The sequence below is a fragment of the Choristoneura fumiferana genome, chromosome 16 (genome assembly GCF_025370935.1).
Source record: "Choristoneura fumiferana chromosome 16, NRCan_CFum_1, whole genome shotgun sequence".
Classification (NCBI taxonomy): domain Eukaryota; kingdom Metazoa; phylum Arthropoda; class Insecta; order Lepidoptera; family Tortricidae; genus Choristoneura; species Choristoneura fumiferana.
In genome coordinates this window covers 9,100,050-9,114,709 of record NC_133487.1, presented here as the reverse complement: position 1 = coordinate 9,114,709, position 14,660 = coordinate 9,100,050, and the positions used below count along the sequence as shown (strand labels likewise).

Sequence of the window (14,660 nt, the reverse complement as noted above, 5' to 3'; positions counted from 1 at the left end):
ACCATCATGGTTAACTGTATCAATACTGACATAGTAACATTATCAAGGTTTATCTCACGCAATTAAAAAACAATACATATTTTAATGTGAGAAAGTTCCGTATTAGGCTTTACTAATAAAGTGCGTATCATTACGCCATGCCAAATTATAACAAAAATTTTAGGTAGGTACCTATCGTATTCCACGTATTTATTACTTAAACACTGTCTTGATTATTCAAACATTCGCGAACCAAACAGATTTTTTCTTTTGTACATTCAACATACTTTTCATATGGTTCTAGAAGCACTGATAGCTTGTGCAAGTTATAATTTCGCCTAGAGCTTATGCTAAGTTCTCAGAGTTCTTATATTTGATTTGACACTGAGCCTCATAGCTGTCGCTCCGTGGCCTGTAAAATCTGACATATTGAAGTGGGCCGGCAAATTTTGCTAATACAGTTTGTCCTCACGTCAATTAAATTCTAAGTAACTTATATTACGTAAACGTATATTCAGAAAATAAAATAAAAAAGCAAATTTCTTTATAATATTATTTACGGTTGTCTGCTCGGAGCAAAAGTTCTTTTTAACAGCCCTTTAATCTTATACTTCATTAACTTGCAATGGTTCGTTAAGTAACTTAGCGTGCAGATAATCAGCCTTTGTGATTTTACTTTATTCTTATATATCTTGATTTAAACAGTTACTTGCGACTTAAATAATTCAGATCTTTATGCAATTAAGGATCGGATGTCATCGTGTCTAACGATTAAGATACTTAAATTATATTAAGGATTAAAGTTAAGTAATAGACACAATTTAAATTTAAGAAAACGAATGTAACATTTTTTTAACTTAATACACGAGAATCGGCTCAAAATATAAATACGCGTTTCCAAAACTCCAATTCTAGTTATTTTATAAGAATGTTGTCTAATAGAACTTGCTTTTTATATTGATCTTTTTAAACGCTAGATCTGAGCATTTCACTTAATAACGAACAAACGAGAGCCAGCGCTGAAACGGCGTTGAGTTTATTTGTTTCCGAGCTAACGCAACCTTTCCTAGTTTACGTTAAGGGTTTACAGCCACAAAGAAATCTGTTGTATTTTATTCGCGATGCGATCTTTTTATAACCCACATGATAACTTTTGATGCACAAAGTATTTATCCATGTCCAATTTAGTAAGCATTCAAATTGATACTGTTAGTGGTTTACGAGATAATAGTGGGTTGGTATTAATTACCTACTAACGGTTTTCATTTTTATTAAATGACTAGCTGTTGCCTGCGGCTTCGCCCCCGTTGTAATTTTTCCAAATTTTCTTTCATAAAAACCTTCTCCTGACAATAACAAACACAACAAAAAAAGAATTAGCGAAATCGGTCCAGCCATTCCCGAGTTTTGCGCTTAGCAACATATTAGTTTACGATATTTTTTTATTTATATATGTAGATATTGTAACGGATAACTCACGTCTTAAACCGAGTTTAGCTCGACATGTTTCGGGATTTTCATTTTGATTGCCCGATATAATCTAATTTATTTTGCTTATAACCGACGAGGTATGGCATGCGCTAACTTGATTTTTTAATGGTATTGTTATGGTGAATAATGTAAATTGAACAATGATTTATTTGACTGAATCGGCACTTATCCAATAATAATACTAATAGTAATAACAAAGCCTTATTGACTACTAGCTATTAAATTCATTTATCAAACGCCCACGCGGGAGCAACTAATTTTTTTGAGATTAAAAACTATCCTAATATTTATTCTAATCTTCTAATATGCACGCAAAACTTTATGGAAAGCAGAGCAAACAAACAAACAAACTCACTTTCGTGTTTATAATATTAGTATGGCTTAGTAAGGATTCAGTGAAAAAAATATTTCAATTGTACATAAGCATCCAATTTATAGACACCGTTAAAAGGTTGCAACAGTGCCGACATTCAAAAATATTGAAACGTTTGCAGAAAACAACAAACAGTTCTGGTCCGGACATGACATGGCGCCTCATTGCTTCTAGAGATGCCTCTGACATATCGATACCATAAAATATTGCCAAAAACGACCTTCAGTGAAACGAGTAAGAGTTAAAATCATAACGATAGGTGAGAGCGATGTAATCTTTCGATCCGCAGCCGCCGTTGTCCCGAGGAAAATTTCCTTTTATTGTGTTAGCGAATGCTTATTGTATATACGAGCGTTTTCCCTATTGTAACGTGAGAAACCGCGCCGAAACTCTCGATGTAGCCAAGCTGGCAAATCACTAATGCGGAGTATTCGCGATCAAGTTCTGCATTTAATGACGACATCGTATACAAAAGGGTTGTCGAGATTCTTAAATAATAAAATTGTATCGTATTTAAATAATCTGACTTATAATCGTGATTGGAACCATTTAATTTAGTACCTTTATCAAATATGCCTCACGCGAGCCTAAATAATATTATTGTGTCGTAATTTTTAGAAACACTTACCTCTTCCTCAGTGGTGGCGGTGTTGACGGAGTCCATGCTTTGACAGAGCGCGAGCTCCATGGTCTTGTGTTGCGGCGAAGCCTCCCTCGGCGATGGCTGCTGCGGAGGCACCAGCACGCCCTGCGTGGCTCCGACCTGCTGCTGCACGCCCGCGCCCGTCGCCGACGGACTCTGCCCCTGCAGTCCTTGCACCCCTTGCAGGCTTTGCGCCGCTTGCAGACTCTGCTGCGCCGCTTGCAAGCTCTGTTGCGCCTGCAGATTCTGCAACGACTGATGCGCCAGGTTCAACTGGTGCTGCTGCACAATGCTCTGCTGCACGATGCTCTGCTGCACTTTGATGTGCTGGTGCACAGCAAGCTGATGGATCGGGTGGAGTTGGTTCGGGGGCGCGGGGTAAGGGGGGGAGAGACGCTGGCGCTTCACTTGCGCACTCTGCAGCGCTTCGTGCAGCCTCTTCACCGGGAGCGGACTTTGGCCGAGGTTATCCACGGCTGTGGCGGGGCGGGCCGGCCGAGTCGCGCGACTCCGGCGAGCACCGACTAGGGCAGCGAGACCACGCGCGGCGCGGCTGACTATCGATATACGTATCGACTACGGCGCACCACCACCGATGCGGTATGACTATCGTTTTATCGAACGATTCTATCAATGATTTAAACGCGCCTAAAAGCGATAGTTTATTTCTTATATTTAGCGCCAGAGCACTATTATCCTCATTCGTGTAAGTTAATCCTCGGCTTGCAAACCATTCCTGAAACGAAAGAAATAAATCGGTTAATAATCGAATTATCGATATAATTATAAAAAAAATAAACGATCGATCATTAAGAAGGCAGCCAGACGTGTAACGATAGGTTGATATGTAACGAGATCTGCGCGTTAACTTCCCGTTGTAAATTGAACCATTTCCAACCGGCGCGGCGGCGGCGGTGTCGCCGAAAGGGAAGGGAATCCTTCGATTGCGGATAAATCGATATGCCTGCTTAATTTTCCCGATGAAATTAATTTATCGCGTATATATAATTTGTACAAGAACATTTTTGCTAAGTGATAAGTTGATCTAATGCACTTCACTAGCACTTCACTTGGCATATTCGCAGAGATGCGCTTTATAATTTCTAGCGTGAGTGACGGAGATGTCAATAGCACATCGAACACGCAACGCCAAGTGAAGTGCCACCATAAGAAAATTGTATGATTTGCGCGAAAAAATACAATTTACTGTGACAACAATTACGCTATAATTTATTACGAATGAAACTAAAAGCATTCTGGTATTTTATTTAATTCTCATGTTTTTGATACCTAGCGACTGCACTTTCATGTTCAGTTAACATTAATTTGCAGCAGCAACATATTGAGACAGACGGACTAAAAACACGCTCGGATACCGTCATATCATAACCAACTCGCACTTGATCATATTTTTATTGTGCGATATTATTATCAGCGTCACTGTCCTTCGTGAACAAAATGAAGTCCTAACACTCATAGATAAGATACGTTTTAAATTGAGCAAATAGGTTATTTTGAAGTGTCAAAGCTGAGTGGCGATTGCTCTCGTGTGGGTGGTGGTGGTCAGCCATTTAGATTGTTAGTCATCGCAATAAACATCTAATATCTCATAATTCAACCACCAGACTGGTCGTAGTGTCCTATTTCCAGAATTGACCTTTCAAATGATTTAAGTCGTAGGTCGCTACCCACTACACGAAGCTCTTTGAAATAAAAAGAAATTCTGCTAAAAGCATATTTTTATTTATTTTTAATTATTCTTCTGCAGAACTGCAAATGCGAAGTTTCATGTTTCAAGTTGAAATTTATATTTTGCGAAACACTATCGTTTGTGAAACAAACGTTTTGACGCAGGTAAACAAGTGGCTAACAAAAAAAATGCCATATTTTTTTACTTTATACTAATTCTAATTATTAGTTACGATTATGATATAAAAGTTTACTAGCTTCCCTTCCACGATTCATCTTCTAAATTGAGTGTGTCTCCGCGAGCATGCTATTGCTAATGAATGTCCCACTAATCAACGATCTCAAACGTTTTGACACGCAAACACGATTTCAAGTTTATATTTGTGTTATTGTTTAAATTGTTACAAGTTTCGCAATCGACTAATTCCGAACTGAGACTATGTAACAATCACGTGTGGTACATAGACGGTGTAAACTACATTAGGTGTTTCAAGGTCAGAGCTTTTTGCCCCAGCCATGACTAAGCTGAGTGCGAATAAAAACGTAGCAATTGCTGCCTTGTTATGTTACTAGGTACATACAACAGTGGCATATCGAGTTGCTTCTAACTCAAACGCGTTCAATTCAAACATTTTAATTTTTTCACGTGCGAAATCTACGTGGTAATTTATCGGTATTTTAATAGCTTGTAATTGAACTCTCAAACCACACAACACGTGTTACGACACGAATATAAATGAATAATGCCCACATATTCAACACGCGATAACAGAATTGAGTACAGCTAACAGTGCAAGATAATTGTCATTAAACATAGAGCACTTTCATTAAAAAAAATGCAACGAAGGCTCAATCCAGAGTGGTGCGCACGTCCCATTACTTTGCACGTTTTTTATCAAAAGTAATATGTAATATGAGAACGCTGCTGTTATAAAAGTAACCTTTTATACTAAGGAGGTACAATCGTGCGGAAAAGTACAACGGCGTGCAATATTTCCTGGCCGCTGAATACTTTAATCCTGCGCTGTATTTATGCTGCGGCGGACTCGTAAATAAGTCCTGGCGAACTCTTCCAGTTTCCATTTGTTATAACTACTAAGTCTCGGGGAGATATCGGACTTTGGCGGGACTTATGTACGGTACGTACCTATTCGGGGTATTGAGGTAAATGAAATATAGGCCGTAAGATGCAACGAGAAAACATTAAACGATTAAAGAAATCACTATGTTACACTAATTCCACTAACTATAATCGTGAAAGTCAGTCTGTTTGTTTGTCACCTTATCACGTCTAAACCGCTGAACCGATTTAAATGAAATTCGGTGTGCAGATAGTTTGAGTCCTAGGGAAGGACATAGGATAGTTTTATCCCTGAAAATTGCATAGTTCCCGCAGGATATCGATAAACGAATTCTACGCGGACGGTGTCGCGGGATAACAGCTAGTCGTTCAATAATTTTCTAGACAGAAATGGGAAAGTTATGAAATTGCTAGACAGATTTAGGTAAACTACCTAAGTCAATAAACGATAATTTTTTTTGTGTGCGGAAGCCTTTGAAACTGCGAATAACCTGATTAGACTAACCAACCATACCCAATGCCGATTATTGTTTATTAGATTAGTTAGACACAGCCTCAATATATTTATATATCTCCAAATCATACAGAGCTTGTTAGTTTTTCAATATATTTATCATTATTAAAAATCAAGGCCGGAACGAAAATTCACCTACAGTCCACTAAGATTGATTGAGCACTGACTTGAAACTTAGATACAGAATAGATAATAAGTAGTACAAGTAACTTATAGGCAGATAAATTTATTTATGCTAGTTACACCGTAGTAAATTAAAGAAGAGCATTATTATTGATTATAACTTGTAGTTTTTTTTAAGGTTACCTGGAAGAGATCGCTCTGAAGCGATAAGGCCGCCTATTGCTTACCTTAGAAAATCTCTCTGTATACTTGTGTTTTCTGTACTGTTTACTGTATTGGCGTGCAATAAAGAGTTATTGTATTGTATTGTATTGTTTTTTTCATCAGCTTGACTTTTCTAGCCGTAGACACAATTTGACTAACGATGCCAACAAAAAACTAGAGAAAAAGACTCAGAATTTCCATTTAAAACAAGCGGTCATCCCACTAAGAATTTTTGTTAAACCCGAAATATTTCGCTACCGAATTTCAGACCTGAATACCAACATAGCACTTACACGGCCTCCCTAGAGACGTCTATGAACGCTCAAGTTTACTCGAAGGAAATTAGCGCTGAAGAGACAATAGATAGGAAGTCCTGGGTACGAGCCAAAAACGGCGTCCTCAGACTACTGAAGACGTATCTCTCCTGTGGGCCCTAGGAACCGCACGCGAGCCACAAGTAAAATAAATATTCCAAATATACCGCATTGATGCTATTAAATGATCTTTTGTATTTGGGGCTAGTAATGTTTATTTCAATGGTGCGTGTGAAGTTCCCAATCCGCAAAGGGCCCGCGTGGGAACTATAGCCCAAGCCCTCTTGTTCTGAGAGGAGGCCTGTGCCCAGCAGTGGGACGTATATAGGCTGGGATGATGATAATGATGATGAATGTTTATTTTATTTATTTCACCAACACATACACCGTGGAGGGTGCCTAACAGAACTCAGCTATTATAATTTTAGAAATTCTTACGATAATTATAGTAGAATTCGAATTATGGGTTATATGTATAAAAACCGGCAAAATACAAGTTGAACTCGCGCACCAAGGGTTTCGTACATCTCTGAATAAGCCGTTTGAATGGCTGCTCGGTGCTACGCATTTGACCGAAAAATTAGGTGGTTTTAATGCAAATAAAAACCGGTCAAGAGCGTGTCTTACACGCCCAGGATAGGGTTCCGTAGCCATTACGAAAAAATCAAATACTTAATATTTTTCTAAGGATTTCGTATTGTGTACCTTTATTTACTCTTAAACTACTAATAATTCTCAAGCAATCTTAGCCGCTATAATTTTCCTTGTAAATTTGATATATTTACTACCATTCTGAATTTTTTACAAATTTTTCCACCCAACAGTTTAGATTTTAGAGAGGGACGCTCGATTTCAATGAAAATTTGCACTTTAAAGTTGAATATTTCGCAAACAGATCACTGAATAGAAAAATTGTCTTAGCAACCCCCCAAAGTTTTAAAAGACCTATCCAACGATACCCCACCATATAGGGTTAGTTGAGAAAAAAAAAACACCCTGGTATGTACATTCATGTCAAATTACAGCTTTCTAGTACTAACGGTCTCTGAGCTTACCCGCGGACAGACAGACAGATAGACATGGCGAAACTATAAGGGTTCCTAGTTGACTACGGAACCCTAAAAATGAAGGAATGAAATAAAAACATAGGTATATATATTTGTCAATATATTAGTTTTTGTTAGTAGTAGTTGATTTACTTAAGATTGTGAATAATAAGAAGTTTGTATAATGCTACCTACCATGATAGCCACTATTATTATTAGTACTTGGGCGACCGGGCTTTGCTCGGGCTAAAACTCGATAGTAAGCGTTTTCCCAAAGATAAGACCAAGCTAGATCGATTTGTCATCCCCGAAAACCCCCACATACCAAATTTCATCGAAATCGTTGGAGCCGTTTCCGAACATACAAGAATTCCTCGTTTAAAGGTATTAGATAAGAGTTGGATGGAGGTTCCCTTAATTTTTTTACTTTGCTTTATTTTAATGGTTTTTGTTATAACGGCTTTAATAATGCATATTCCTCGAAAATTTAAGAATCTAAAGGTACAGCCCTATAATATAGGTGAACAGAAAGACAGCGTTACCTTAGTGATCGAGTCCCATGGGCATACATTGGGGATGGAATCCAATTAAGTATCATTAGTATGAGAGTAGGTATTTACTGTTTGGTTTGATAGTGGTTATTTTGTTTATTCGTATTTTGAGCAAAGATTTATTGCTGCAATTCGTTTCCATCGAACCAAAACGACGGATCAGATGTGGGGGCACGGCAGTGCCCCCGCCAAGTCGAGCAAAACAAAACAAAAGGCACGGCCGTACCATACTTTTCTCGATTAAGTTTTCTCGAGGCGTTTCTGAGAATTCCAACATATGACAGGAATAATAGAAACTCAAACTTTCCTTACTCTATTCTTAATTCCTGACAAAGTAAATTGCATTTACAAAAATCAATGATTAACTGCGACGATTTCTGAATCCATTTGTCATTTGCAGTGAGTCGTTAGCATCAAAAACTAGACGTTTCATTCCAACGTACCGTAACATTTAGTTCTACTTCTTCTCAAGCTAAGTGAAAGCTTAGCAAGCTGCAAATGCAAAATGTTTTTCACGTTTTGTCTAATTACTATTTCCGCCGTGTACCGTTGTTCTAATTTTAGGAGAAACGAAGCTTTGTCGGTCGGACCATATTCATAGAGAGCCCCGCAAATTGAATCTAATTGCCTCAACCAAGTGTTGAATCAGACCGGCGGTGGCCTGAATTGCGCCCATTTACCCATTTAAGAGGTGAACACCCACGCCACCTGTTTAGGAGTTATATATTCGCCATGAAATGACGCCATCGTTCATTACTAAATTCACAATAGAGAAAAATCTTCTTCTATGTGGAAGTCAAGAGGAGAGGCCTTTACCCAGCAGTGGGACACGCAGTTATAAGCTAAATATATAATTAAACATTTATATAAAAGAGGTACAGTCGAACCATTCGATTCCTGAAATCCTGACCCACCATTCTCACCAGCAAAGTATCATAATTAAATGACAATGTTTTTTTCCTAAAGCCAACAAACGAGCATGCGGTTCACCTAAGCAATCACAGTCACCCATGCACACCTAGAATTGGAACTGCACCTACCACCTTTACCTTCCTTCCTTCCTTTCATTGTCTTTTTCCCTTTTTTTGCTTTCTTTCCTTGTCAGGCAACGGAATGTCACTATGACATTTTCTGTGAAAAGTTTCCATAGTGGATTATAGATCAAATGGTTTGTACTACCTATTCCAATCTCTATTCAATGTAGCCATAATTAAAACATTATTAACCCACTAAAACACAAACTACACAATCGAACACAGTATTGCTGTGTGATGCTGGCTCGTGCTGAGGCGTTCAGTCTGGTTCGGTAATATTAAATTTTTGGGCTAGTTTTTTGGTTATTTTTTATTAATTAACTAATTTTACACTCAATTTTAAGTGTTTAAATGTGACCGATCCATTAGTAAACAGATCAGCAGTGGACTCTCCCTTAACATTAAATTGATGGTGACCGTATCCCCAAACTAATTGAATACAGTCCTAACTAAACACGCTAAGCTGCCCAATACGCAATTAAAAACGTTTCATCATTGTTTTTTTTACTTTCAGCTATGTACTCCAGAGTACTAGTGCGAAATGACGCAATGTTTCGTTTAATTAATCACCCAAATAGATTTTATTGCGGCAAATATTTATATTTACGGAGTTCCGGTGGACTGTGGATGACCTAGCTGTTCCAGTTTTTAATTTATAACCAGCCCATGTTGTCTGGATTGATCCGAAAGACACGATAGCTGTGCTACATCTAGAATTTTAAAACGATGAATATTGATGCTTGAATGGAAACCGCGACGACATGGACGGATCACTTCGATAAAGCCGCGGGTTCACGGTGGATGCAGGCCGCTTCCATCCGAAGTAACCAAGGGTATATGGGAGAGCCTGTCCAACAATGGACATCCTATGGCTGATATTATGATGATAATGAATATTGATGCATCTCCGAACTCATGAATCCATTTTCTGAGAATTAAGCAGATAATCTTCAGTTATTATAACTAATTACTAGCTTTGCGTGACTATTTGTGATTAAGATGAATTTCTTTGTATTCATTATGTCTGTGCTTAACGATTACTTGTACCGGCGATCCATTGCCTTAATCTAATGCCACCTCGGTTGCAAAAGAGCCTGGACAGCAGAAAGCGTGACTGAGGCTTTTTTAACACAAATCAATACTCGATCTGTGTCCGAAATACAAAACGAATTTGCAACCAGAATAACGCAGACTTAGGTATTCTAGATTTGGTAGTTATATCATTACGAAAAAAATTAAACTTCTTTAAGTACATTAATTTCAAGCATAGAAGAAATACGTTTCTGCTATTATGGCTATTCTTGAAATTGGAATCGTTTTTACACCGTATAAGCTTCCATTAAAACGTGTTTAGATGCATTATGAAGAAGAGGAATGTATGCTGAAATAATCAGGAGAGTGTCATGACATGATATGAGCAAATCATTTACTGTGTCTATATTGTGATGAGCTTATTTATAAGCTTACATAAACGTATAGGTACATAATATTATTATTTGACCAAAAACTTGCTTATAACAGACTTCTAATAAGTTTCGCTAAATGTAACAAGCAAAAATAGTCGTTCCCATAGATCGTGTTTAAGTGTTGCAATGAAACGTAGGTACACAATGGCAGACCTTGGAACCAGCGGCTATGTGCCGAGAGTCGCCGTCGTAATTACCAAAGCGAACTAACAGAAAAACGGAGTGACAAAAAATTAAGCAATGGTAAAGATTCGAAAATGAACAGCCGAGATTCCAACAATGATGACTTTAATTTTAATTCTAATGTAATTTAGTTCAAATATGAGCATCAAAGTAACAGTTATGAGACTTAATAATGTGTTGTAGTTATGAGGTCGAATTTCGAAAATGTAATTACTACCAGACCGTTAGCAGTAGTTTGAACACGAGCAAAGCTCTCGACTCGAGTAAAGGAAACGAGTAGAATTAGGGCTGTAATTATAGAGTACGAGAAGTAGCAACGAGAAAAAGAAATAAAGCAACCTCATAGTGTCTAAGCAACAGCACTATTGTTTACAACTGCATTGTATATTTCAGATAAATACAGTCATAAATCGCATTAATATTCGAATTGATAACGTAATTCGATTCTTTAAAGTTTGATATCATTGAATTGTGTAAGAATTTGAATTTGAAATTTCTAAATGTTTACATTGCGGTATATAATTACGTAATTGATTCGTAATACCTACTACTTGGGACTTATATTTGAGAACAAGATAAAGTAGTATAAGCTCTTATCCATTTTTCTTTTCCGTTCGAGCGCATTACTGCAGCTTGTTACAATTATCTCTCCCTATTCCAGCAGCGCTTTCGATAATTCGATTAACCTTTTAATTGCGTCGACAATAGATCTAATGGTCATGTTCACATTGCCGAGTTCTTGTTCATTCATTGTGGGATCAATTAGATAGGGCAACTTGTCAAAGGTGAACGTTACGTCATTGAAGAATTTGTCGTGATGCTCCAAATGGGTTTTTTACAGGGCCTGATTGCCTCGCCTGACGAGATCGGAATAAAAAACATTTTATAGAATCACGTAGACTCTTACCTCTGTGACCATTAGTCGGGGCGTGCGTGCTAGACTTATAATGGTTATGTATGAGTCCGCTCAACCTGTCATGCTTGCATGTTTGCGTAACAACCAACCGTGAAAAAATCATCCATATAATATATATCAAGTTATTCAAACAACTTACTGGAGGTACCTACCTACAATCAGAACAACGGATTGAGTACAGGTTGCACAATTCTGGACGGGTTGTAATTAAAACCCAGCTTGCAGGTAATTTGAGCTGATATTGCACACTGCTAACGAATGTCATCGATATCCTCTTATGTCTAATTCGGTTGACAATATTTCAACATCGACCGTTTGACTACCTATCAGATCAGAATATAGGTATCAAGTCGTCTATAGGAGTGTTAATTAGACCAATTCAACAATAATTTGACGAGTGTTTAACAAAATCCTTCTATATCTACATAATAAGCTTCAGCTATAATCAGCTTCTACGGGTGCGATGTTTCAGGCCGTTTTAGCAAGCGAACTACAGTAAAAGTCCCTGGATGCGTTACTAAGGCTACATAATAATAGTGTTACTGTAAATCCCGTCTAAATTATGTTTAATTCCACTACGCCTTGTACGAATGACCTTCACGTTAAGTTAAATACTTTTCAAATGCAAATCATTTGAGTCGGAGTCAAAACAAGATGCAGAATACATGAAGATACCTAAGGCTTTCTCTTACAAAAACTGTCATTTGGTTGCGATCGCCAGCCTCAGAAACGATAGGCAATACGGCCTCTGGTATATAAAACATAATTTTTACCCAAACAGTGCCAGTTTTTAGTTCAATTCCTAGCGTACATTTCAGTTGGCTAATTTATAATAAATTGGTCTATTTTTATTTTAAATAAAGATAGCAAAGTATATCGCGGCATTGATTTAGGTATATATTAATAAAGTGTCAATTGGGATCAGTTTAATTTTAAATGTTCAGGCATAAGATTATATTAACTTACGCGAGGACAGAATAAATGTTGCCTGCTTAAAATTAGACATCAAATTGATGGTGTTATTTATTTATAATGTTGCTCTGTTTACGGACTTTCCATAGGTTTATTTAGGTGAGTGAGATTCAATGCATACCTACTCAGCATAATGGATCAATTTGTTTTCACCGGCTATACATAACTTTTAAGCAACAGCAATTCCACCAATAATGTCCAAGGATGTGTTGCGAGGGATGTGTTTTTCATTAACCAATAGTAACGCTTCATTTACACATCCTTGCACAGCACATCTCTGGTGAAAACAGCTGAGCGAGCGGAGCGAGGCGAGGTAAATGAAGCGTTTCTATTGGTTAATGGAAAACATATTCCTCGCACATCTCTGGCGGAAACGCTGATTTAAGCTCTATTCTACATATACGTCACTGCCTTAATATACTTTCATCGGTTCCAATAATTGAAATATTACATCAATGAATAGGCATTGCTTTTTTGCTTGGGCCGTGAACAATGTGTAGTGGTTTCAGAAAGTGCTCTACGCTGTCGATACTTGGCAGTAATTTCAACGTTGCCATTGTCAAGTACCCCTCTTTTATGTATCGCATGAATGACGCGAGACATGACTTCGCGAGTTTCTGATTTCAATTCATATTTTCCACATAAATTTCACGTCCCTGTGAATTCATGAAGGCTAAAAAAAGTATTACCGATGAATAATTTTGGAGCTCTACAGCTCTATACCCTTCTCCGTTCTGAAATTTTTCGGGCTCGTAACATTTTGTTTTTCTTTTTCAGTTAATTACACGTTATTGTTATAACCAAATGCCTACTTTCGACACAACGCCGGTTTTACAGTTTGTTAAGCTTATCTAAAGCGGCGCAAACAATTAACAAATCGTAAATTGGTACCGCGCTAAAAGTCATGGAGTCGGTATAAAACTTTTTGTAGAGCAACACGTGACGTGCAGGTGTGTTTCAATCTAATTTACTTTCAGATATTCTTAAAGGATGACTTCTCAAGACTTTTTGTTTTTCCTGCTCTACCCTCCGTGGGAAATGTAAAAGTGAAATTAAAAACGCGCCAACAATGAGTGCATCTGTTAATATGTTGCATCCGGCTGCCTTTTATTTCAACAATGGTCTCCGTTACCTAGAAAACAATAGCACATCTCACAAGCACACACACAGCTCGTCGGAAAACGCACATGCACAATTTTCCGAACACCGGTTACGGACACTGCGTCGGTCGCATCAGAGCAAAGGGCGGCACGTACAAGAGCTGCCTCCGCACGCGATAGACTGACGGCGGTCGGCACACGGACAGACCGGCGAGCAAGCGGGACGCGGCGGGCGTGCCGATACTCTGCGCGCGCAACCCACCTCTCTTTCTCTCCAACCGACTCTACATAGAGTCGTCTTACTTCCCCGCGCCCGAGCACACCTTTCGCATCCCGAGACAGGTGTTCCTGTGCCTGTGTGCGTCCAGATAGCCATGGCAGGCGGCGTGTGTATGTGCGCTTCCTGCGGCGGTGGATCGTTTTTTATGCCCAGCAGAAATTATAAAAGTAAATGGAGGGAAAATTAAATAAAATGTCTACAATGAAGCGTTTTCCTGTGCTCTTTGAATGATTCAGTGTACCTAATCTATTTTTCGGGTATTTGGGATGAGTACGTCCCTGACACAGGTGGCATGTAGGCTGCGGGTGTAATTAGGCACGGTGGAAAGGTATATTGATTGCGGTGACGCGGCTTTTGTGGAAAAATCGATAATTTTGTATTAAAGGTGGCACGCGACGTGTCCGGCGTGCGTCCGCGGCCGTGCAGCGCTATCGATCGTCGCCGACAACTTTAGACCATACTTTATGGCGCCCACTATAACTTTAACCGCACTAACCGCGGCCAGAATGCAATGACTCAAAGAAAACTACGCGACGTTACCGAGAGAAACGTAATTTTCCTACGAAATATGTCATCGAATCGACCACTTTCAACGTAATTGAATTCAAGTGATTAGGACTACATCATTATGTAAAGAGGTTACAATATTTTTTCAGCAATCTAATTGGTTCACCACTAAAATTTCGTTACAAATAAAACAT

General features: G+C 38.4%; 1 protein-coding gene across 1 annotated transcript in view; it reads right to left on the bottom strand.

Annotated features, from left to right (window-relative positions):
- Nucleotides 1–2,555, bottom strand: part of cpo (RNA-binding protein) — a 179,803-nt gene extending 177,248 nt beyond the window's left edge. The window contains exon 1 of the mRNA XM_074099644.1: nt 2,472–2,555. Coding sequence (XP_073955745.1) covers nt 2,472–2,531 — 60 coding nt within the window. The 5' untranslated portion in view covers nt 2,532–2,555. The remainder of the gene's footprint in view (nt 1–2,471) is intronic.
- Between the last annotated feature and the right edge of the window lie 12,105 nt (nt 2,556–14,660).